This window comes from Cotesia typhae, unplaced genomic scaffold (genome assembly GCF_013202065.1).
Source record: "Cotesia typhae breed Kobodo isofemale line unplaced genomic scaffold, CoteBio_Ctyphae contig_36, whole genome shotgun sequence".
Lineage (NCBI taxonomy): Eukaryota > Metazoa > Arthropoda > Insecta > Hymenoptera > Braconidae > Cotesia > Cotesia typhae.
In genome coordinates, this window is record NW_027423744.1 from 2181227 (window position 1) to 2206570 (window position 25344).

The 25344-nt window shown below is 24.9% G+C and overlaps 1 protein-coding gene across 1 annotated transcript; it reads right to left on the reverse strand.

Annotated features, from left to right (window-relative positions):
• Positions 1-1052: 1052 nt before the first annotated feature.
• Positions 1053-23128, reverse strand: Chb (CLIP-associating protein). The gene is given in 21 exon segments (XM_074241682.1): positions 1053-1817; positions 3720-3820; positions 3823-5078; positions 5174-5505; positions 5666-5731; positions 7837-8237; positions 8324-8422; positions 9064-9174; positions 9462-9587; positions 10118-10302; positions 10399-10652; positions 10740-10975; positions 11187-11378; positions 11539-11623; positions 11732-11763; positions 19835-19911; positions 19981-20157; positions 20351-20522; positions 20627-20732; positions 22062-22718; positions 23016-23128. Coding segments are annotated over 20 exon segments (4404 nt in total). The 5' UTR covers positions 22251-22718; positions 23016-23128; the 3' UTR covers positions 1053-1610.
• Between the last annotated feature and the right edge of the window lie 2216 nt (positions 23129-25344).

Consider the following 25344-nt stretch of genomic DNA (forward strand, 5'->3'; position numbering starts at 1 on the left):
CATAATTACCAAAATTGACATTTAAATAAATAATAAATATTTAAAATGAAAAATTATTTATTTTAACAATTTGCATACTTTTAATGGCAAATAAAATTTTTTTCGATTATATCTTCAGGCAAACAATAGAGTTATTACATATTTCATTGTTTATATTTGATAGTTATTATTTGAACATTAAGATTAATTATTGCATGTAAAAAAATTCGTTCTACGATTTAAGTATTAATAATGAATATTAAATTAGTGTTATTTATACTATTATTAAAATTATCAATATCATATTATTAGCAGTATCGGTTAAAAAAATGATTTTTATCAATGGCACGATCTTATTATAACAAAGGCAATATATATTCATACAGCTAATTTTTATGGTCTATTATTAAATTAATAAATTAAAATAAAATAAGTTAACATTTATTTTTAAACTATATCAAAATATTTTCGTTTTGTATTAACCTGTTCTGTAGTATCGTTCATAAAAATGAAACTAGAAATTTGATGTACAAAAGAAGGATTAAAAATGTTTTATAAATCATCTTTATTAACGATAAAAATATTTTTGACACTCAAAGGTTTAAAAAAAAAAAAAAAAAAAAAAAAAAAAAAAAAAAAAAAAAATGGATAAATTTTTCTTCAACAAATTATCGAATGTAATTTTTACATCTCAATTGTCAAACTAGTTCAATTAGTAGATAAAATATTTTGGTCTTCAACTGATTGATGAATTTGAATGTAATATTTTAATCCAAAATTACTTTACAAAATGTATTTTTAAGTCATATACACGATTTTTAATTAAATAACATTTTAATTCAATTAAAAATTAAATTAAAGAAAAATTGAGACAGATCATTAATTTTAAAAATATGAATGTACTATATAGTCTTTACAAAAAATAATAAATATTAGTGTACAAAAACAAAAAGACTAATTTCTCGATGAGGAACCTTTGATTATTGTTGCGTTGGTTAATGAATATTATAATCTATTAATTTAATAATGATATCAAAGTATCTGTTTATGGTTTTTATAAAGTGACAAATAAATCGAATGAATTGGTTTTTTATTGTAGATAAATATATAGAGCACGGAAGTAGGATAACCTGCCATGCCGAATCGTGAGATTTTGTAAGATAAATATATAGATTTAATAAATAATTTTTAATGACAAATAATGCATATTCACCTGGAAAATACATCGACCACTGGCTAATATCGTTTTTTTCTTTTTTTTCTATTTACATCGTATTTTTAAATAAATTTCATCTTCATTTTCCCCCATCATTTGTGTCACCATTTGACTGATTTTCATATTGGTCTTCATACAAGAGTAGCTATTCGATTAATCAATATTTACTAGTAATATTGAAATGAATTAAAAATTACAATATTTAAAACTTTATTCTAATAATGTAATAAATGTTTTTCTTTTTTTTAATTCATATTTTATTAGGTAAACTTTATGGATTTGTAGCACTTTTACCAATAAATCTTAACAATAATGATTCGTGTCTCTCTTGAAATCTTGCAAATCGTTTCAATATTGAAACTCTTAATGTCTCAGAATTACTATTACTATTACTATAAGAGTTTCTAAATGTTAGTTAATTTTTACTATTATTACTTCTCGGACTCGATGACGCCTGAACGGCTTCTTGTGCTTTTTGAATGTAGATATTTAATAATTTTAATTTACCACCATAAAGATTTTTGCGGTACTTATTAAATGATTCTTCACCAATCGCTGCATGAATCGCTACCATACAGAATACTGCTGCTTTTCGTACAACACTTTCTGGATTCTCGTATGCCTTCAATTAAAAAAAATTCAACATTAATGCTTTAATAAATTAATCCTTTTATATAAGGGACACAACTAGTGTGAAATTTTTAAAAAATCGATTTTTTTTTTTTTTCATATTTCGATGGGTTATACCTTTAAAAATAACATACTAATATTTTTAATCGATATCTCAAATAGTTTTTCAGTTTTTCAGTAGCAGTGTTCCCATCCGTCACATAAATATCGTAAACATCACATAATTTGAAGCAATGTACGATCGTATATTCATCGTATGATTATGTGACAAAAAGTTACGATAAAGTGAGTCTTTTACGGTAATTTTCAATATTTGATTTTTATTCTTATCCGTGCGTATATTTTTTAATAGTATTTCTGCAAAAAAATTTTTTGAAAACTAGCAAGTTAATTTAATATTGACAGATTTGAAAATGGTATGATATTGCGTTACTTATGCCATAAGGGCGTATAATAAAAATTATAATTTTTTTTCCAAGTCCAAAAAAATTTTTAGTTTGGAGAAAAATTTTTTTTTACATTTCTTCACGTATCATACAAAAATACGTTGGTTCCCGAAAAAAAATTTTTTTATACGCCCTTATGGCTCCCGGGACCCACCTCGGATGTCTTAAGGGCGTATAAAAAAATTTTTTTTCGAGAATCAAGATATTTTTTTATGTAATGTGAAGAAATGCAAAAAAAAAAATTTTTCTGAACTAAAAATTTTTTGGACTTGAAAAAAATTTGAATTTTTATTATATGCCCTTACGGCATCCCAGGTGGGCCCGGGAGTCATAAGGGCGTATAAATTTTTTTTTTTGCATTTCTGTACATTTCAGACAAAAATACGCCGATTCCCGAAAAAAATTTGTTATACGCCCTTATGGCATCTGGAACGCGATATGACATCTACAGTAATATCACACAGTAAAAATTTTGCGTCATTGCGTCAAAAAATTTTGTGTTAAATATTTAACATTTTTATGTGTAAATTTAACACAAAAAAGTGTTAAATATTTAACATAAAAATTTTCAACACAAAATTTTTTGACGCATTGACGCGAAATTTTTTACTTTGCACACTTTTTTTGTAAATATATTTCAAGAGTAAATTTGTAAATTCGTAAAAAAATTTGTAAATTCAGTCAAAAATTTTAATTAAAAATTTTTTTTTGTGCGTACGATAATTTTTCAGAAAACCCGATAGTATTACGGAATTCTGTGTCGATCAGACAAGTAAAAGTTTCTGGGAATACTGCTCGGCAGTTAGAATAAGATCATTTTATCTTTAAACGCGTTTTTCTCGAAACAGCATTTTTCAAGTTTGCTGCAGTAATTACTCAAAAAAAAGATCCGATCACTACCAAATTTTTTTCTGTATGTTCTGTATATAGTTCTCCATACAATGACCTACCAGTTTTTTGATCTGATCAAAAGTCGAATTTTGGATAAAATTCAACTTTTTTTTTTTTTTTTTTTTTTTAAACGTCGCCAATTCGTCAATCTTTGATATTTTTTTCGACCGAGGGTCATTGTACGGACAATATCTTCTAGTTGAACGAGATTTTTTTTTTATGTTTCATCCATGGAAAAGGCCGGAATCACTGCAGTAGTGGAGGACCTTTTTTTTTTAGCGCCGTCGGAGATCGCGTGTAACTCGGAAAATGTTTAATTTTTTTCTTCAAAAATTTTACTGTATATTGTTAAAATATACATTAATATACCCTTAAAATTTTAAAACAATTCATCAAAGAGTTTTTTTAATTTTAATTTTCAAAAATCGTTTTTTTTTTTAGGCTGTCACACTAGTTGTGCCACTTAAATATTTGACTGTATTCTAAGTGACAAATTATGGAATTGAATAAATTTTTTATCTGCTCCAACTATTTTTAAAAAAGTTTATTCATATTACCTGCATAAGCGTTCCCATAACGTCATCAATTTGTGCTCCAAGCGCATCTTTTCCTCGATGTTCGACAACATTTTGTATCATTTTAATAGCCGCGACATTTTTGGAAACGGTTCTGTTTTCGCAGTAGTTAAAGCTAAATGAATTGTTTTGTGTGATGGTAAAACAGCAGCAATCATCGCTGCACAGTCTTCAGCAGCTTTTAATAATTGAAGAGGTTTAGCACAATGAGCGCTGGAGTTACCTCGTCGTGGACTACTGCTCGAACCTTCATAGGCATCCGATTTATGTTCATTTAATACTTTTAAAATTAACAAATCCGCGAAATCATCAAAATAGTTTGTCAAATCACGACACTTAAGCATTTCGATTAAAGTTTTCAACACTTCTATTTCCAAACTTTTATCATCTAATGCTAAACAATCGAGCATTGTTTTAAGTAATTTTTTAAATTGTGTTATCACATATTTTGCGCCATCACCATCACGAATGTAAATTTGAAAATCTCTTAAAACATTAGCTTTATCCAGCGTCTGTGTCTCGGAACTTTGGAGTAATCTTAATGTTCGTTCAAAGACTTCTGGTCCACGTGGAAGTTCTGGTGATACGCCAGCAACGTTATGCACTTCGTACCCGTTATTACGCCGATCAGGTAATATTAAATCACCAGCTATTGTATCACTTGAACCGTTAACAGTAATCGAGCCAACACTGCGGCCACGTTGAGTTGGCGATGAAACCGATGATGATCTTCCAGAGTTAGACAAAGTTAAACTTTCTATTTTTTCTTCAACATCTGCCATATTACTTATACCAGAATCTTTGCTTGAAGTTGCACCTTCCATACGTTCAAATCCATAATTTTGAATCTCAGCTGTTGTACGTCGTAGAGATTTATAAACTTCTTCGGGGTTCAAGTGATCGTCTGATTCTAAATCATGACGTATTAATGTTCGAGCTGGAGATTGAGGTACTCTTGGTAATTGACCGCTTGGTGATGCTGGATTTGAAGCTGGTGATCGTTTCAAATGATTTTGAATTAAAGGCATTGCGGTGTCCTGATAAACTTTTGGAAGTTCGTTCAACAACATTGGGAACAGAGGTGGATTAAGATTATACAGAGCAATTATGGCCTCTGAAGCGTGACGACGAACTTCCTGAGATTTCATGTCACTGGTCCAATCTAATAAACGTACGAGTGCAGATTTACAGCTTGGAGTTAATGATGAAGGCTCTGCGTTGTCAGCTATGTGAGTTAAAAAGGTAAGAGTCGCTACTTTTACTCGAGAATTTGGAGTATGTGCCGGGTCAGTTAGAAAACGCATCACTACCGGCAACAATTGTTCACTAGGAAAGTTTTCTCTGAAATATTAAAAAATTTTTTTTTTATCAATAATTATTCGAATTAAAATTTTATAATTTATCAAGTAATATAAAATGAAAGAAATTTTACATACTTAACAACATCAAGTGATCGATTAATTTTTGTTTGAATTGACACAAGAAGATCCATTCCCAGTTTGTTGAGTAATCGTGTGCATAAAACATACAACCAATCCACTAAATCATCACTATGAGTTATTATGAGTTCATTAAGTGTATCCAAAAATAAACTGAATACTTTGGTATGTGAATCCATAAACATTTTTGTAAAAATATCCGTTATTTGACGCAACTCTGTTCTAGTCAATGTGTTTCCATTTATCAAAAATTGTTGCAAATCCATTAATCCTTCCTTACGTTCACCCCATTGCTTGCGTCCACACCATTCAATTATTTCTTTTATATCCTGAATTTAAAAAATTAGAATCTATTTAATAAATAAATCTTACAATTTTATTATTATACATATCAGGTAAATTAATCAAGTAGATTATCAAGTTAAAGATCAACACAACAGACAAAAGAATAAAAAATAATAAAAATCAGAAAATTTTTTTATAACACACCTTTGGCCCTGATTGATCCCACGCTTCACGGTAAAGTCTCTGTTGTGAGCCGCTCCATGAAAAAGACTATATTGGTTCACAATTATCAGTGAGATAAAAAAAAAAAAAAATAAAAACATATAATGATAAATATAAATAATTTAGTATTAATAACATATAAGGTAAAAGACCCAATACCGGAACGTCGAAGGGTACATGACTGTTTTTTATTACTTAGAAAATATTTAAATGGTTCAGTAGTAATAATAATTTATCTAATTATACAGAATAAACAAGTAGTTACACAAAAATAATTAGATTTATCAATTTTGTTGAATTTAATATTAAAAAAAACATGTTTGAAAAAGTCTAAAAGACCCAGTATCGGAACGGCAAATCAAACTAGTTTTTTTAATCTAAAAAGTCTATTTTTCGTAAACTAAATTAATTAAATAGTTAGTTTAAAAACTTTTGTTGTTGTGTTTGATGTAAACAATCAACACAGTCTATCGTAAATGTCAATAAATAATATCAATATGGCTGACTGTTCCGATACTGGGTATTAGCTCACTTCGGGTATACCAATAAACGAACTGTAAATTTGAAATAGTAGGATTTTTTTTGTATTATCAATCAATTGCATCAAATCCTTAGTATTTATAAAAATATATAAAAAAAAATTTTAGTAAAAAGTATTTCTATTAGGTTTTTATGAGCTTAAGATCATCAAGTGATTTCTTAATAAAACCATTAAGAGACCTTGATTAGTTAGAAATCTAAGACTATTGGCATAATTAACATTTTTTTTCAATAGTTTCAATATAATTTAAAGTATCATTCATATTTTGTTATGTAAAAAAAAGATTGAGGTTTCTAATAAAGAAAAATTGTTTAATTTGATTGAGTACGAGATAAAATATAAAGTAATAATTGTCAAATCGTTCCGGTATTGGGTCTTTTAACGTATACAATGGATATATTTATTTATTAGGGTGACCCAAAAAAACCGATTATTTTTTTTTTTTTAATATTTTTTGTTTTAAGAGCCCTATCCAAAAGACAGCACAAAAAAATTTTAAGAGGTCGCTTTTTTTAAATTTCAAAAATCGTCAAAAATCGAATTTTTTTTTTCTCGTTACAGTATAATTTCATAGACCAAAAAAAAAAAAAAATAAGTTGCTGAAAGTTTCAGTTCAAAATTTAAATTTTGAAAGATCGCTCATAATTTTTTTTTATTTATTACTGTATTACTTTAGATTTTTTCGAGCGACCTTTTAATATTCAAATTAAAATTTCATACATTTTTTTTTATTTTTATTTATTGAGTACAATAATCGATAAAAATACACCACGAGATAAACTAAAAATCAAGCACAATTTATTTTTAACAATATTTCAATAATTCACCAGCTAGGCGTGAGTTTGAATCCCAAGCTGGTCTTAGAAACCAGCTTGGTTGAGAATCGACTTTTGGCGCGTACGTTAAGATTTTCACAAACCAAAAAGACCCCAACGTACCACTCCCCGCAGTTAAACTCGGCGATATGATTATAGCAGTTAAAACCGAGTTTAAATAATAATTAATTGAAGAAAAGAAAAATTATGAGCGACCTTTCAAAATTTTAATTTTGAACTGAAACTTTCAGAAGCTTATTTTTTTTGGTCTATAAATTTATACCGTAACGAGAAAAAAAATTAAAAAAAAAAAAGCAAATTCGATTTTTAAAATTAAAAAAAAATTTGAAGCAACCTCTTAAAAATTTTTTTTTTTAGCTGTCCTTTGGAGAGGGCTCTAAAACATCAAAAACTAACATTTTTTCACTCGAGACTAAAAAAAAAAAAAAATAGTCGGTTTTTTTGGGCCACCCTCATATATATATATATATATATATATATATATATATATATATATATATATATATATATATATATTTATATATTTTCAGATTAAGTAAATTACGAACGATAACAAAATTGAGAAAATTTAGTCAAGTTTCCTCTATTATAATTAATATATTATAAAACAAAACAAAATTATGTACATCATGCAACACTTGAGATTAATTACGTTAATCCATATTATAACTTTGAAGAAATAATGTTAGATATTGTTTAAATGATTAAATTGATTACTTTTTTTAAATAAAAAATATTTTATAAAAATAAGTTTAACAACTCAATTAATAACTTACATCACTAGGTCGTCGAAAGTTCTCCATACTGCGTTCAGAACAAATACTACTAGTTTCACTGTCATCGCTTTGATCACCCTTATTTCTATTAGGTGTTTTTGGATGATGATCACGATCGAAAGTCAATGCATCAGCAAGAGCTGATTCCGCAGCTTGTGATTGCTGTAACATTTTTTGAGCCATCACAGGTGGTCGCGGTGACATATATAAATTACGTTCACGTAATTTAGAACTGACACTACGATCTAAGCCAAACCGCTGAGGACTAGGATCACGGCTTGTTTCTGTGCTACGCATTCCCTGACCAGAAAGTCGTCTTGGCCGAGCAATAAATGAGTCGCCTTCACGACTATAAGATGCATAAGACATTCGTGATGCTGGTGAACATGATCTACTGCTTGCTGTAATTTTTAAATTATTATTTATAATTACCAGTATATATTTATATTAGTTTTTAATTTTTATCATAAGAATATTTAATATTTACGTTGAGATTGTGAAACTCCTGAGACTCGTGTTTTCGTTCTTGCAGATCTTTCAGGACTTGTAAACAAATTTGTTTCAACTTGTTTTGCTACTGGTCGAGCTAAAAAAAATTTTTTAATTGTTAATTACTTTTCAAATTAATTGAAATAATGAGTTAAAAGGCTTTAAGAGGTTACATGGGTTTCACGGTTTCAAAAAATCGATTTTTTTGTCTTATTAAATTAGATACAGTTTTAAAAAGTTACGCGCTTGAGGTGCTATTGTATTGTCACTCAAAACTTTGAACGCGTTTTACTCAAAACTACGTTTTCAGACGATACACAAGATTTCTCGAGTACTACTTAACCGATGTTGATGAAATTTTAAATAAATCTTCGAAATATAATTTACAAGGCCTTGAACAGATTTTTTTTTCTTTCCAATTACAACTATTTAAAAAAAAAAAAATTCCGCGAAATTTTAGCCAAATTTTCAATTTTTTTGTAAAAATCTCTGCCAAAAATTCAATTTTCATTTTTTTTTTTTTTCCTTCGTTCAAGATCTAGTTTGAAGTCTTAACTAAAGCACATATTATTTTTTTTTTATTTCAGTAACCCTTTATTAAATATGTATCTTTAAGACAGTAAAAAGTTTGAATCAAATATTTCATTTTTTCTATTAAAAAAAAAAATTGTTGAAAATAGGCCATTGTTTCCCGGAGAAAATCCATGTAACCCCTTAAATAATAATTTCTTTGTTTACCTGTAGTAGCTTTAGTACGATTAATATTAGCATACTTTAATCTTGATTGTGCACGCCGAGCAGCTTGAAGGTCTATTGCACTATTCGATCTAGGTCCTGGTGATACTCGATCTTAAAAAACATTAAATTGTAAATTATTTGAATAAAATAAACTTTCAAACATAAAATACGCATTTTACGTAAAATGAGAAAATGAAAATACCGTCACCCTTTAATAATTTTAATCAATTAATCAATTAATAAATAAAAATGTGAAATATTAATAATTTATGGTGTGACATAATAATTACATTCAATAAATAAATTTACAAAATTAATAAATTATTGAAGTGGTTAACAATTGAAAAATGAGTTAAAAAATTAAAAAAAATTGTGAATGATAGAATATATTAAATTACAGTAATTGTCAGTTGGTCTTTGTAGAACTGGAATTCCAGACTGACGATAAGATCGTGGTAGAGATGGTGTCCGTTTAAGCGGTCCATATGGCGGACTTTGAGTCTGATGTAAATTTTCCGTACTGCCTTTTTTTTTATATTTTTCATATAATAGTTTCATTTATTTTATTTTATTTTATTTTATTTTATTTTATTTTTTTTTTTTTTTTTTGGCACATGAAGAGCAGCATGAGAACAAGCAATTGATACGATTTAAAATAAATAGTATGTAGAGCAAAAAAATAGTGACAATAAGACAAAAATAATTATACATATATCTTTTAATAATAACGTACACACTAAAAAATTCAGCTTTTTGATTTCAAATATTATTTTAATTAAAAAAAATTGTTGATAAAAATTATTAAGTTTTTTCAAAAATCTGTTAAAGTAAATATTTTTTTTTTACTAACAATAACTACTTTATTTATGTATAATAACAAACTAAATTTATCGAATAAAAAAAAGTCTTGATAGTTAATCCAACTATAAGTAATGAAGTTGAATTTTTTAGTCAAATAGTAAAATAAAAACAAATATTTTGATTATAAAAAATACTTATGAAAAATAGAAAAATAAAAAAAAAAATTAGACTTATTTAATAATCTTAATTATACCTGCTGCACTCATAGTCGGTCGCGTGGATCTTGGTGGTATACTTGGTGTTCTTACCACAGCATTCAAACTATTTACACTACCGCTATTGCTTTGAGATAATAAATTCCGTTTGTGCGACGCATCCATGGTATTCAGTAGCATTTCTGCCTGATCAGGAAAATGATCTCGGAAGGCCCAGAATGCTCTAAAAAAAAAAAAAAAAAAAAAAACATTTTTACAGCAAATGTTAAGCATAAATTAAAATAAAAGAAACTAGTAATTTAAAAATTTGATTACATACTTTCTTGCATGAGACCTGGCTTCAGCATCAGGATCGCCAATCCCTTTGCCAATAGCATCTTGTAATATTTTAATATGCTTTTGTAATAATGACGTTGACCAGGTCTGTAATATCAAATTAACATATTCGCAAGCAGCTCTTCGTATATCTTTGCTTTTACTTGTAAAAAATGCGGTAAGTATTGGAATAAATCTCGCACTGTGTGTATGTTGGAATATAAACCGTAATGCTACTGCTCCGGATGATGACACAACCTTGAAAGAGAAAAAAAAATTTTTTTTATTTTTAATTAAATATCAATAATTATCGTTATATTTTAATGATAAGTTTATAATAATTACCTTGGCACTATTTTGTATAAGATTCATTACCGGTCCAAGTAAGCCTTCCACAAACTGAGCAATTTTATTTTTTAACTGTCGACTTAGATAAGCGAGCGTAATAGTAGCTTCTTTTACAACTTGAGATCTCAAATCAGTACAAGCACCCTCAAATGGGTTTTGTATACTTTTTAACAATTCCATAAAGTTCTCATAGGATGCTCCACCAGCCATTACTAAGCCACGTATCTTTTAAGCTAAAAAAAAAAAAAAAAAAAAGAAACTTACATTAATTATATAAAACTGAGTTAAATTATATATTTAATTCTTGACTCAATTAATTCAAAGCATTCTGATTTTTAAAATTGCTCAATAATTCATGTGTTATGTTGTACATACACGTTCTATAAAACATTAAACGTGACATGAAATAATGATAAAAAATAAGTAAAAAAAAAGGATTTTGACTTACATGGTCGATTCTTTGGTTCCAATCTTTTTTGTCATCGCCAATAGTGTCACGTATTGTTTTAAAATGCTCCTCGAGATCTTTGGCTGAAAATAGATGTACCTGAGGCACATCTTCGAATGCATTGGAAAATGATTCTTCGTCAACTGCTCCAGCGTTACCTGAATTTGTTCGGTCATTTAACTTAGATCCTTTTTATGGAGAAAATAAATTATGAACCAAAAAGAAATAAAAATAAAAATAAACCAATGTATAATAACAATAAAATGTTTAATTGTAGTAAACATAATTTGTAAAAAAATAACAAATAAAATAATTGCTTAATAAAATTAAAATGATTTTATAATTTACCTATTGATGGTATTTTAACACTCGGTCCAAACTGGCTTTTTTTTGGTAGAACACTTTTTATTTTTTTCGCTGGTGCAGACCTTACCTGAAGTATAAAATAAATATTAATATTTTAGTTAAATTATTTACATAGCTTTTTATAATTGTATTACTCTTCGACATAATTATGAACTAATTTGTCATTTTTATTTACCACTCTATCAAGCTCATCGGTATCTCTCCCAACTGTAACAAAAAAGAAATGATAATTAGCAAAATAAGCAATCAGTTTTTTTTTTTCTTTTCAACATAAAGAGTATTTTTTATTTTAAATAGCTTTATAAAATTAATCAGGAATGGACATAATTGTCATTAAATCACGGAAAAATAGATGTGTTTAAAATCTTTCACTTTTATAATTAGGAAATGTTAATCAATTGAAGTAAATTATTGTATGTGAGAAATCAAAGATTTAATTGAAAAATTGTGTTGGGAATTCAATTAAAAAGGAAATATTATTTCTTTTTGCAAATAGTAAAAATAATTTATTTCATGCTTAAGTGAACATTTTAATATATATGTTTGCTCTTTAAAACAAATTCATTAAATGTGGGAAGTAGTTATAACAAAAATAAAATTAAATCTTAAATAAATAATTATTTGAGGTATTTATAATGGTTAAGTCCATGTAAAAAAATTGTATATTAATGGAACGATAAGGAATATGTTAATGTTATGAACGGATTGATTATTTATTTCAAAATAATTATACCTAACAAAAACATGAAAATCATAAATAATAGAATAATTAAAAAAATTTTTTTAAATGTACCGTTTCTTTTTCTTAATTAGTATTAGAATTAAACTAGTCCTATTGAACTACAAAACGAAATTAATTCTATGGATTAATATTTGTATTTTGATAATGTTTTTAATGTCAAGTTTACAATTTTAAATATCTTAACTTTCTGATATTAAAATTGAAAATGTTTTTAAATTAAAAAAATTGGTAATTTCGATATGATTTTCAAAAATTGAGTCTATATTAGATCTTGATATACAACCTATCATTAAAAGTAATATCTATTCATAAAACATTTAAAGAAATTATAACATTTCTATTGCATAGCTTTTAATTAATTTTATTGACAAGTGGCAAAATTGAATAAAATAATCGAAATTTATTGATTTAACTAAAAATTATCAACTTTCATGAATTTTTGAAAAAGTAATTGTTTTTGATCTTATTATAATGAATTTTTCAACTGATTGATTTTTGTGCTTGAAAAACTGCGTTGAATGTTGAAAGCTTGGATGAAGTCGATGAAAAACATCATCGAAATAAAGAATTAAAATAAGTAGTTATTTTCATTTTGATCTTTTTATCTAAAAAACTTACCGATTATATTTACAAGTTAAAAACATTGGTATTTATCAGATCAGAGAGTTCAAAAAAATATATAGAAATTTATATTTGTGATTTTGAATTTTTTTTTTTTTAATTTATAGCAGGGTTTTCAACACAAAATGTATTAAATACTAAAAAATAAAGTTAAAATGCGTTCACAAATTATGATATTGAAATAAACAGACATTTGACAATTTTTCGTTTTATCTAAAAAAAAAATGAATTATTTTTAATACAAAAAAAAAAAAAAAAAAAAAAAATAGCTATTAGAAAAAATTAAAAAAAAATTTCATAAAAATTTTTTTAAAATTGCCAAACTTTTTTTTGAATTCTATTTATAATAATTCATTTATTTAAAAATTTCTGGAAAATTTTTAAATGTCTATTAACTTTAAAATCATTAAAAATGATCATGTTTACGAAGTTTCATACATAATAATTAATACCACAGTTGATGCTTCAATTCAAAAGAATACCAATTTTTTTTTTTTTTTTTGTTAAACAATACTATAGATAATAAATAACAATACCCAAATCAGGATATAACCAGGGTGGTTTATGTACATCACATTTACATCCACGTGCTTGTGCAGCCGGATGTTTAACAATATTATCCCATTGCAAAATCCAAGTACTACTAGGATCCCAAATTTTTTATCAATGCTAGGATATTTTATGAGCCCACGCCGGCAACAATTTCTTGGCCAGTTTTTTCATTACTCCACATATTCATATTCGCGTGATTAATAGCATATAATTTTGATTAATGAAATAAAAAAATTTTTATACGATTAATTTATTATAAACTTAAACAATTTGCAAACTAAATTAACTCATCAATAAATCAACATGACAATGATCATGAATCATTAATCAGAGTAAAAGTGTCGAGAGTTAAGAAAGTGTGAAAATCCCACAAGTAAATAACAAGAAAGTCTATTTCATTGTTTCATCCCACTTTTTTAGCAACTGTTATCATTATTATTTATTTATTTTTTTCGAGTTATATTTTCACTTCCTCTTTAAAAATGACACATTAATATGACCTCAATCGATTAATCAACTGATTAGTTACACTTAATAAGTTATAATTAATCAAATAAAATAATAAAAAATAAATCAAACAGAAAATTTATATCCTCTTTGCAGCACATCACATTTAGTTATTCAAACAACAATATATTTTTTTATAAAAGATAAATCACCAAAAACAACCATGTTTATTATCATTTATCATATTTTGAATTGTCATTGTTATATTTTATAATAAAAAGAATTGATTAATAACGAGATATAAACTAAACGTTTATTTAAGAAACCACGAGTGGATACTCTTGAATACGAAACTTGAACGTACTCTACTCGTGATTCACGTAAGTTTGTAGCTACTAGTAAGCCAAACGTTTAAACTATAATGCCTGTAGATTGTCCTAGTCGTGTTGTGAATGTTGTATAATGTATATAAAGTGCGAGGTGTGTACATATATAAATATGTAATAATTTCTATGTATTGAGAGGCAAAAGAAGGGTCGACCTTCCCTAAAGCATACTGGAATCTATTCAGCACTAAGCTATTATTTTGCAAGGGCTCCAAAATTCAACTTATAGAAAAATTTTTGTTGTTTTAAATTTTCTTCATTTTTATAAAAATTTTACTTCTTTTGTTTTTTTGTCATATTTATTATATATATAAAAAAATTAAATAATTGTTTTAAAATAGGTACTATACTATTTTTGGCCAAAAAATTAAAATTTTTATGAAAAATAGAAACACAGTAAAATCATTTTTTAAAATTAGAAATTAAAAATCTTTTCTTTTATTGCTTATTTATATGTAGCATAAAAAAAAAAAAACAAACATCTATAATTGCTGCACTTATTCAGATAAATTTTACTAACGATTTTCGTTTAAATTTTAATTTTTTCAACACTGAAAGCTTTCAAATTTATTAAAAAAATGTTTTGGACTATTTTCATCTTAAATACGTCACAAAAACGAATAATTTAATCAGAAAGAATTCGGGAATGTTTATTTTTCAATTTTCTAAAGAAAAAAATTAGGTGAAAATTTTTAAAGAATTACCAAAAATAAATTTTCATATAAAAATAAACAAAAAAAAATTAATCAGGAAAATGTTTTAATAAAATTTTTTTGTCAAGGTAAAAATAATAGATGCAGTTTATATAATAACGATAAACGATCATTTAAACCGGAAACTATGATAATAAATCAAGATGCAACACAGTATGGCCTTTAAGACGATTCAAAGAATTAATATTATTATTATTATTAATTTAATTTAAAATTTTTCAAATAAAATGAATTATTAATTGTTTATTAATAAAAAAGTTTTTAAATCTTGAGTTCATAATAAAAATGAAAAATTTGTTTGAATGTACATGAGACAGCAGCTATTTATTTTCTCAGAAATAAACTTTCCGAAGACTTTAACTAAGTATACGTGCAGTCGTTTATGAAGTGAATACCTATCAACTATTACAATGTTGAAGATAGGAATTCATTACTTATTACTACATAACAACAGCTATTTATCTAATGATTACCATTTAATTTTTCATTTAATAAAAAATAAGTAATTTATAAATAAACAATGTATGTGGCATAAGTTTGTTTAATGTTTTTTGTTAGCAAAAAATTTGGATGTTGTAAAAAATCTTAAAAAAAAAATTTGTTTCTTTTTAATCGAGCAATTAACTTAATTTTAATTTCTATTAAAGTCATGTTAATTTATCAGATACAGATGATAACGAATTTTTATAAATTAGAGTTATTAGAAATTATTTAAAAAAAAAAAATAAATAATTTTCTAGTTTGAAATATTTAAATTGCATCAAGTAAAACATACTTGTATGAAGACCTTTCACTTTTCTCACATGCAAACTCTCCAGTAATTTAAAGAGAAGGGAAATTTAAGGTGTAAAAGAAAAGAAATATACAAGAATAGAAAAATAGGGTCTAAAACACTGTGAGTAAGTGATTTAAGGACAATGACGATTGTGTTTTATGTCGTATGAATATGATGAATTCTATCCGAATTAATTTTAATGATTTCATTCTTTGTCATGACTATTGTTAATTTTATCATTTTAATCATTTGTTTAATAGATTTTCAAAAAATTGGATTTTTAAAATGATTTATTTGTAATTTGAATATATTTGACCATTTATACAGAAAATTTCATGCCGATTAGTCAAATATTCTCAGAATTATACGCATATTTACAAATACGCCTCGAAGCGCTAGCACGTAAGTGGGACTGAAGCCGAAAACTTAAAACGCGTTTGTTTTGAACTTGTGTTTTTAAAGTCAGTCGAACTGAAATTTTTGCACAAGCTCTATAAATATATATCCTTCTAACTGATAGAAGGATTAATTATTCCGATAGATATTTGCTATGTTGTAAATACTTAGAGAAAAAAATTTTCATTGAAAAATAAACAATTTTTCTTTTAATTCGCCATTTTTTAAACAATTAGTATTTTTCTTTACCCTTCGACTATATATTAGACAGTATCTTGAATTAACAAATTTTTTTTTTTTTTTCGTTTTTTATTTTCAAAACTTTTTTTAGAAGATATTTCGAAAATCAGCTACAGTAACTTTAAAAATAATTATTTTTAATAAAGAAAATTTTGAAATAAAGTTAAAAATTACTCCAGTATGTTTATAAATTTTTGTATTAATTAATTTAAAGATCTTCTCAGAAATAATTCTAAATTTTTTTTTCTTTACACAAGTGCCTGAAACCCCTTAAATAAGTAAAATAAACCGCTATAGCTCTTGAAACGAAGAAGTGGTTTTACTATTTAACGGATATGTCGAATTAATTTTTAAATGAATAAATTTTAGTTAAATTTCAATAATACATTATAATTTTTAACTTAAAATCATGATTAGGAAATTAAATCAATGGCGCAATTAAAGAAAAATGAATTTTTCGATAAACGATTCGTTCAACTATTTGGTTTAATTTATTTAACTCCGTATTTAATCAGTTTATTCAAAAACAAAATTATATTAGTATTCTAAAATAAATTAAAGCTATAACATATTTTGTTATTAACAGTTTTTAAAATTAGTAAAAATATTAATCACTTATTTTTAAAAACTTGTTATTTGTATAAATAATTATCGGTAAAAATTTTAATGACGTTACTAATTTACATGTTAACGGAGTTTTATTTAAAAATAAATGGTTCCTTAAACTGCTATAAACATTTAGCATTAATAATTTATAACAAACCGATGAAACTAAATATTTATAAAATCAACGGTTAAATGATAACTACAGCTTGAAGAAGATAGGAAAAAAATTGAAGATGTCAAAGTTACATTGAATGGTTGATTACCGACCACAACCATTATTTTCTTTACGGGTGCTTAGAGCTCTAAAAATATATATGAAATCAACTGAGTCATCTTATGCGACTTACGACTGTAATTGACCAACATCTTTTCTTTTCTTTACTCATATTCTTTTTTATCTATTTTTTTTTTTTTTTTACTTTGTTTTGTCATTATTATTTTACCAAGCCCCATGTTATGATCCAATCAAATAACAGTTACGTGATTTAAAAATGTTATGTTTTAACGCTCATCATTATTCATACCATGAAAATTTTTAAAAGATTGCAAACATTTATCTTTATGTAGAGCTACAAATTTATAGAACGAGAGTAAATAAATAAAAGAATTTGACATGAGCCATTTTGCATGATAAACATAAATCATTAAAAAAATTTTATTAAGTATAAATTGTCACACACATGTGCAATTGTATACCAGCTGTTCTTGATATAACGTTCGTTGGTTTGGAATTTAAACAATTTTATGGCAAAAAAATTATTTTAATTTTTCTGCTGATAATTTTATATCAATTTTTATGATTCGTAAAAATTTTAAAACAAAATCTGGGATGCGATTCGTATTTTTAAAATTTCACAATAACAAAAATTATTCAAAAGTCAAATTGTGTTTTCTAAACTTTGTAGATTAACAATAATAGAATATCAATATTTATAAATAATTATAATAGAGTTTCCCAATGATTAAAAACTTCTTCACCTTGAATTAATAACGTCTGTGAACTTTATTATCAGATTTTATTTTATTTTTATATCTTCATACTCTTACTTCCGTATTTCGTGTATTGTATAATTAATAAGAAATTATTAATATGAAAGTATTGGTATATTGTAAAATATACCAATTATAATCTGTATTTTAGCATTATTGAGTTGCATCTAGACTTACTCAATTACGAAACTTGATACTTGATATTTGTACGATGAAATTAAATCTAGTCGTTACGGTAGATCGAATTAAGACATATGAATGAATGGTTAGAATGTCATCAACAAGGTCACATTTTGATGAAAAAGTAGTAGAAAATTTTTGAAAAAAAAAAAAATTCTAAAAAACTTTGTTTTTAAACTAAGTAATTAAAAAGTTTTTAATTTTAGATAAAAATTTACTTATTTTTGTTTTTAAAATTTATTGAAGCTATTGAAATTAAAATATTTTGATTAATCTAAAAAAATTAAATCAATTACAAAATTTGTTTGAAAACTAAATTCTTGCATAATTAATTCAAATTAAAAACTAATCCTACGAAAACTTTAATTCAATGTTCAAATTTTTTTAATTTACACTAAGATAATTAAAAATTTCTTTGATTCAGGAAATTACTGTTTTTAATCCAATGATAGAGTCCAACGACACTTTTTGAATTATTCAAAAAAGAAAATCTGTATTTGTGCATAAATGTTATAATTTTAAATTGAATTGTCTGATTGAAATTGACTTTGTAGTAAGTAATTAAAAAAGTTTTACTTGATCTAAATTACCGAAAAATTTCAACTGATTTGGGTACAGAAAATTTCTTCAAATGGCTTCGATACTATTTTACAAATTAATTTTTAAATTTAAAAAATTAAATTAATTAAAAATTAAATTTTAATTTTAAAAAAATTCAAAAAATCCTACAGTTATCAAACAGAAAATCTTTTTTTTATTTTCAATATATTATTGACTACTGTACAGAATATCAAATAATGATTCTCTTTTTTTGAATAAATTCATGATTTCTGTCAGCTGAACATTACGATAGATAAACGTTCACGGAAAGAAAAGATCAAAATTTTTTAATTTTCTAAAAAATTTCATATGCATAATTTCAATCTTGATTATTGATGTCAATTTATAAATGTTTTAATGATGGTAAAAATTAATTGAATTTTTTAAAACACGTAAAACTTGAAAAATGATCAACAGTAATATTTTAAAACTCTGAGCTGCAGAATAACAAAAATTTTAAAACTGGATAGTTAAGTTAACAATTTATTAGATTTTTTTTTTTCAAAAGTTTGAGTCTAATGATAGATAATAAAATTATCGTTTATTTATAAAAAACACCTTAAAATATCCTTAGAAAGCAAAGCTTAATTTCAATTTATCTACAAAAATTTCAGACTTTTGATTTTGATAAAATTTAAGCATTCAACTTTAAAAAAAAAAAAAAGTTTCATTTATTCCAGCACTCAATAGATAAATGACTTGATGATATTTAGTTAATGAAAAAAAAAGAACTAAAATCTTGACAATAAATCAGTTAATTTGTTTTAAGTACGCGATTCGTCAAGCTACTTTTTTAATATGGGTTTATTTTCTAATTTTTTGCTGAATTCTTCTTGTTGGAAGAATAAGATAAGTTGATGAATTTTAATTAACATAAAATAAATATTGAGTTTCTATTATTTTATCTATACAATTCAGATGATCATTATTTATCAATCTGATTTATTAAGCCAAATCAACTTTCTTAGATTTAAAAATTTTTTATGCCGATAAAAAATAAATTATTTATATATATTTGATTATAACTCACCATCCATTGCGTTAGCATGTGGAAAAAGATCGCCTTCAGCTCTAATTTGGTCAAACTTTTCAACCAGTAATTGCCACCTGAAAGTTATAAAATAGTAGTAAAATTCATTTATATTATCATCAATAATATTAAATTAACAAACTTACTTTGCGGAAGGTAAGTTATGATTACGTTGTAAATCATTACGAAATCTTTCACCAACGTGTCTATAGATATTGACAACAGTATTAACGGCCGTCTCGCGAACTTTCTCATTAGGGTCTGATAGGAGTTTTACAATACTCGGTATCACTGAAGATAATGACAACGAATCCGCACCGTGTCTGTAATGAAATCAATTACATTAGTAATTTAAATATATTACATTTGTTTCATGATAAAAAAATTAAAACTATCATTATTTAAATGTATTAAAAAAAATATATTGTAATTGATTTATGCCAAAGCACAAGTCACATGGCAATTTTTATAGTAATTGAAATTATGATTTACAAATATAAATAAAATTCAACTTACTCTGCCAAAATTGTTGTTAATAATAATAATGATTCTTCTCTTAATTTAGCATTTTTATGGATAAAGGTTGGATGAATTCGATCCAATAATGATTGTGGTATCATACTGCCTTTCTCGAGAATCTTTAATAGTACCAATCTTGCTTTTTCTCGTGTTAGATCTTTACTATCACCTGAAGAGAAATTGTAAATAAATAGTTATTGGGTTTTAAAGGAATAATTATTGTTAAAAAATTATTTTATTGATACTAATGTAAATAATTAATACGATTCATACCTAATCTATCAATTGTAGGTTGAATAATCGATGAAATATATGGCTTAAAATCATGTCCCATCCGATCTGCAATTTGTGTGAGTATTTCCAACCCATTTTGGACAATCTGAAACATTAAAAATACGTATTTTATTTATAATGTCAACATTTTTATTTATAATTATTTTTCAGAACCATTATCCTTTTACGTTTATTTTATGGATTTAAATCTATGTTTCTTGTTATTAATGCCATATAGTCAGAAGATTTTAATTATCGATAAGAATAAAAAAATTTATCTTGAATACTTTTTTAATTAAAACGATTGTTGTGTATTTAATAAATGTAATATAATATTTGAAGTCATTAATTGTATTTAAAAGTTACTTGAACAGAGATTTTATTATTATTTTAAAAAGAAAGAGTAAAGGAAGATACAGCAAGTGAAGCCTATTTTAGATATCTCGGGGTAAACGGTCGGGAATGCGTACGTTTACTTATTATTTCTTTTTATTTTAGTTTGGCCCTTATAAATAAATTTCACAACCTGTGTTTTAAAACTCAAACATAATTATTCAAATATCTTGTAGAAATAAAATTAATTGTCAGATCTGTTAAAACATGTAACACAAATAAGGAATGACTAATAGTTATCACCATTGAATGAAAATAAGGAAAAAAAAACATGGCAAATAAGATACAAAATAAGGCGAAACAAAAAAACAATGATTCGTAACTGTATTACAAGGCCAATACAATTATTTATATAACCTTGACATCGATCCATCCAACTAAAAATGCAAATCAAAAAATTACGATTTTTAAATGACTAATTTATTTTAAGTATAATAATTTAAAAACATTGCTGTCTTTAAATTCTCAACAGTGTATTTACTTTGAATATAAAAAGAACAATCAAAACAAACATAAATATTAAGTTTTCAGGCTAATGAACAGAGTAACTTTGGTAAAATTTTAATACAATATTTTGGGTAATTTTTTTCACTGAGAATAAAATACTGAAAAAATTTTTTTATTTAACAAATAATAAATTAAATTACTCATAAAAATTACTTTAAACTTGAGCAATATTTATATTTTTAATTTTAAAAAATAATCAATTTGAATAAATAAAAGAAAAAATAAAAAAATATGTTCATTTAAACGGAATTGAAAACAACTTTTTGTTTCTACAGCAAAAATGGTGTGAAAGTTTTTTGTCCTTATTAGTACAACAAACGTAACTGTTACATATAAGGAATCACACGTTACTCTATGTCAATAAAAGTGTATCAATTATCACATTTATCTTACAATACTGTTAATTCGTAAATACTAATTAGGAGTAAAATAATGCATAAATTAAAAATAATAAATATAAATGTACAGTATATGAGTCATAGTTTCCTATAAATTAGTCATAAATTTGATAGAATGATAATAAAAATATTAATACCTTAGCATTTCCATTATTCAACCAAGGAATAACATTATCGATAAATAATCCAATATCTTGACACTCAATGCTGTTATTTAAATCACCAAGATATGTTAATAAATTATTACCAATAATCATTTTAGTTTTAATATCGCTGGTTGATAGTAAAGGCATAAAGCCATCCATATCTCTAGGATTCAACGTCATCGTCACCGCCGAAAAAAATACTTCTTTATTTTACGACACAATTATAACCACAAGATAATTTATAAATTCACTTGAATTATAAATTAATATTTTAAAACTTTATGATAACTCAATTATTGAGATCATTATTATTCACTGTAATGATAACTTGTTTTCATTTTTTTCAAACGTATAAATAAATTATTTTTGATACCGAATCCATTGGCTTCGATTCGATTAATTGAGCAATGAGATTGTTATATGGGTCACTAGTAAGAATATAAAAAATTATTATTAGTAATTATCATTAGGGATAATCTAGCATTTAAAAAAATTTTCATCTGCTGTTGAGTATAACTTATTACTTATGATTTACAATTAGGTTAACAAATCCACATTTCAATATCCAGTCATTTCACGGTTTTTGGCAATCACTCAATAATAAAATTTTGTTTTGGACTTCTTAATATCAATTTGAAAGCACTTTCACTGAAAATAAAAAATATTATTATCAATTATGACTATTTATTAATTTACTTGGGTGGTTAAATTCAATTAATTAAGGTTAACAACATAGTTATTTATTTTTATTTGTACGAAAAATTTGTCGCAAACTGTACACTCTGTAGACGGAGAAAAATCAGAATAAATGAAATACAAAAAAAAAAGACGAGATATATTTAAATTTGACAACTTGATTTTTTTGATTTAATTAATGAATTAAGTGTTTTTAAGGTGACTTTCACTTTTGAAGGATAGTTTAATAATAATTTATTAATTTATTACGTTTAATAATACCAATGTGGGAGTTTACGTGAATTACAAGTAAAGAAACTTGCGGCACCCAACGCCATTTTGAACAACTTTGTTACTATTCTACTGTATGGTTATTTCTATTGGCCCTTCTTTGGATCCATTGGAAACAAACTGATTTTTGTGTCAAGTATACATGGTAGATGGCGCAAAACGCTGTTGCCATCCCCACCATCGGTTGCCATGGTGACACTAAATTGTATGTTTATTCCCAAGTAATATATACTTAGTTATACAATTTGCAATTGTTTGCTAAAAAATTTAATTTTAATTAAAAATTTTATTAAAAGAAGAAAAAATTTGAAAAATATGTTAATTTTTAAAAACACTGGTAATGATTTTTTTTTTTTACCGATGTTAACGAACAATCAATTTCAGGCATATATAAGATAATTAATAATAATATTTAATTGACATGACATTCATGACTAGATGTGTTATCAACAATTATCAAATGAAAAACAATTAGGATTTTTTATTTTGGGTCTAGATACGTATATAATTTTTATTCTTTCAGTTAGTAAAATTTCAATAAAGAATTTTTATGAAAATTAAGTTAGCCGACATTTAAAAACTTTTTTTATTAAAAAAATTATTACAAAATATTTTTAAAGAATATCATTTGTAAAAACTTGAAAAACTATAAGTGCAATTTTTTTTAAAAATATTGTTTAATTCTAATTTAGTAATTAAAAAGAACTCAAAACCCTGATTAAAAAAATGTTGATACAAAGATAGCATTAAAAAGTATTGGTTTTCTGGTCAATCCAATACTTTTCAATATTTTTTTTTATTAAGGGAAAATTAATAATGTCGGCTAACTTTAGTATTATGAAATTTTTATATTTTATTTATTTATTTATTTATTTTTTTTTTGAGTTTACGCTCTTAAATCAACTAAAATTTAATTTTTCTAATCGAATTGCGACGATAAAATTATTCAAAATTATTATGACATTAAAGTTAGCTGTCACTTGACAATTTTTTTAATTTTTTTAACAAAATAAATTTGCTCCAAAAATTATTTTTAAAAATTGCATTTGTAGTTTTTTAAAATTTCCAATTGTCAATTTTTTTTTGCCATAATTTATTTGTTACAAAAATTTTTAAATTATCAACTATCTGTTAAATTAATTTTCATAAATTATTTTTTGTTTTAAGTTAACTTTTTTTTTTGTGTAGTAAAAAAACGACTGCCCACTTAATTTTTTTTTAAACTAAGAAAATAAAACGGAGTGCTTGATTGATTCAAAGTTGTATGACGTACAAAAAAATTCAATTTATGTAAATTGAATCTGTCATCGTAACTAGTTTTATAACATTCCAACACAAGAGTAATGAGTTTACAAAATTTCTCATGATGATTTGAGAATATCGATGGATATTTTCAGAATCTTACTAAACTTCTATAATCTCAGTTAACTTTAATTATGCAATAAATACAACATTTTAATATTATTCTTTTTGTTTTTACTTGAATAAACATCAATAATAATTGAATGATATACTTGTAATAATAGCGATAATAAATCCAACAATCGCAATAACAAATTTAAAAAACAATCAAATAAAACGTTTTATATATACTCGCATGAATTCACTTTTTACAACGTTTTTTGTTTTCTCATGGGTTTATTTATTCTAAAAGTTGATACTTAGATATAATGAAGACTTAGAAAATTTTATTAACGCTTATTAGTAGATATCATTAACGTTAATATCTATTACCAGTATATCCTTTAGAGATGAATAAAAACTAAGACCCCGTAATTCTTCGAAGATAAACATTAGATTTTAAAGTTTCCAAAAATTACAAGAAAACAGGTAAAGCTAATAAAAGCGTGTAAAAATAATTTTCTTCTGCTAATATCGCGTTACAGATGTCATAAGGGCGTATCAGTCTCATTATACGCCCTTATGATACCCTGGGTACCTACCGGGAGCTATAAGGGCGTACCAAAAAATTTTTTTCGGGACACAACGTATTTTTACTTTAAATGCATAGAAATGATGAAAAAATTTTTTTCAAATTTGAAATTAACTTTGATCAAAATTTTTGGAATTTGAAATTGGTGATAATTTCTTTATTTGCCATCTCAAATGGTCATTACGATGAAATATAGTTTTTTTTAATTTTAAGAATTAGTTTCAAAAAATAATTTCTCAATTTTGAAGTTAATAAAGAATAATTCGAGACAATCATTTGTTAAAACTAGTTTTAGAAATTAAAAACCTACTTTTATTCAAAATGATCGCTCTCAATCACAAATAAAGTGATTAAAGTTTTTTTAATTTTAATATT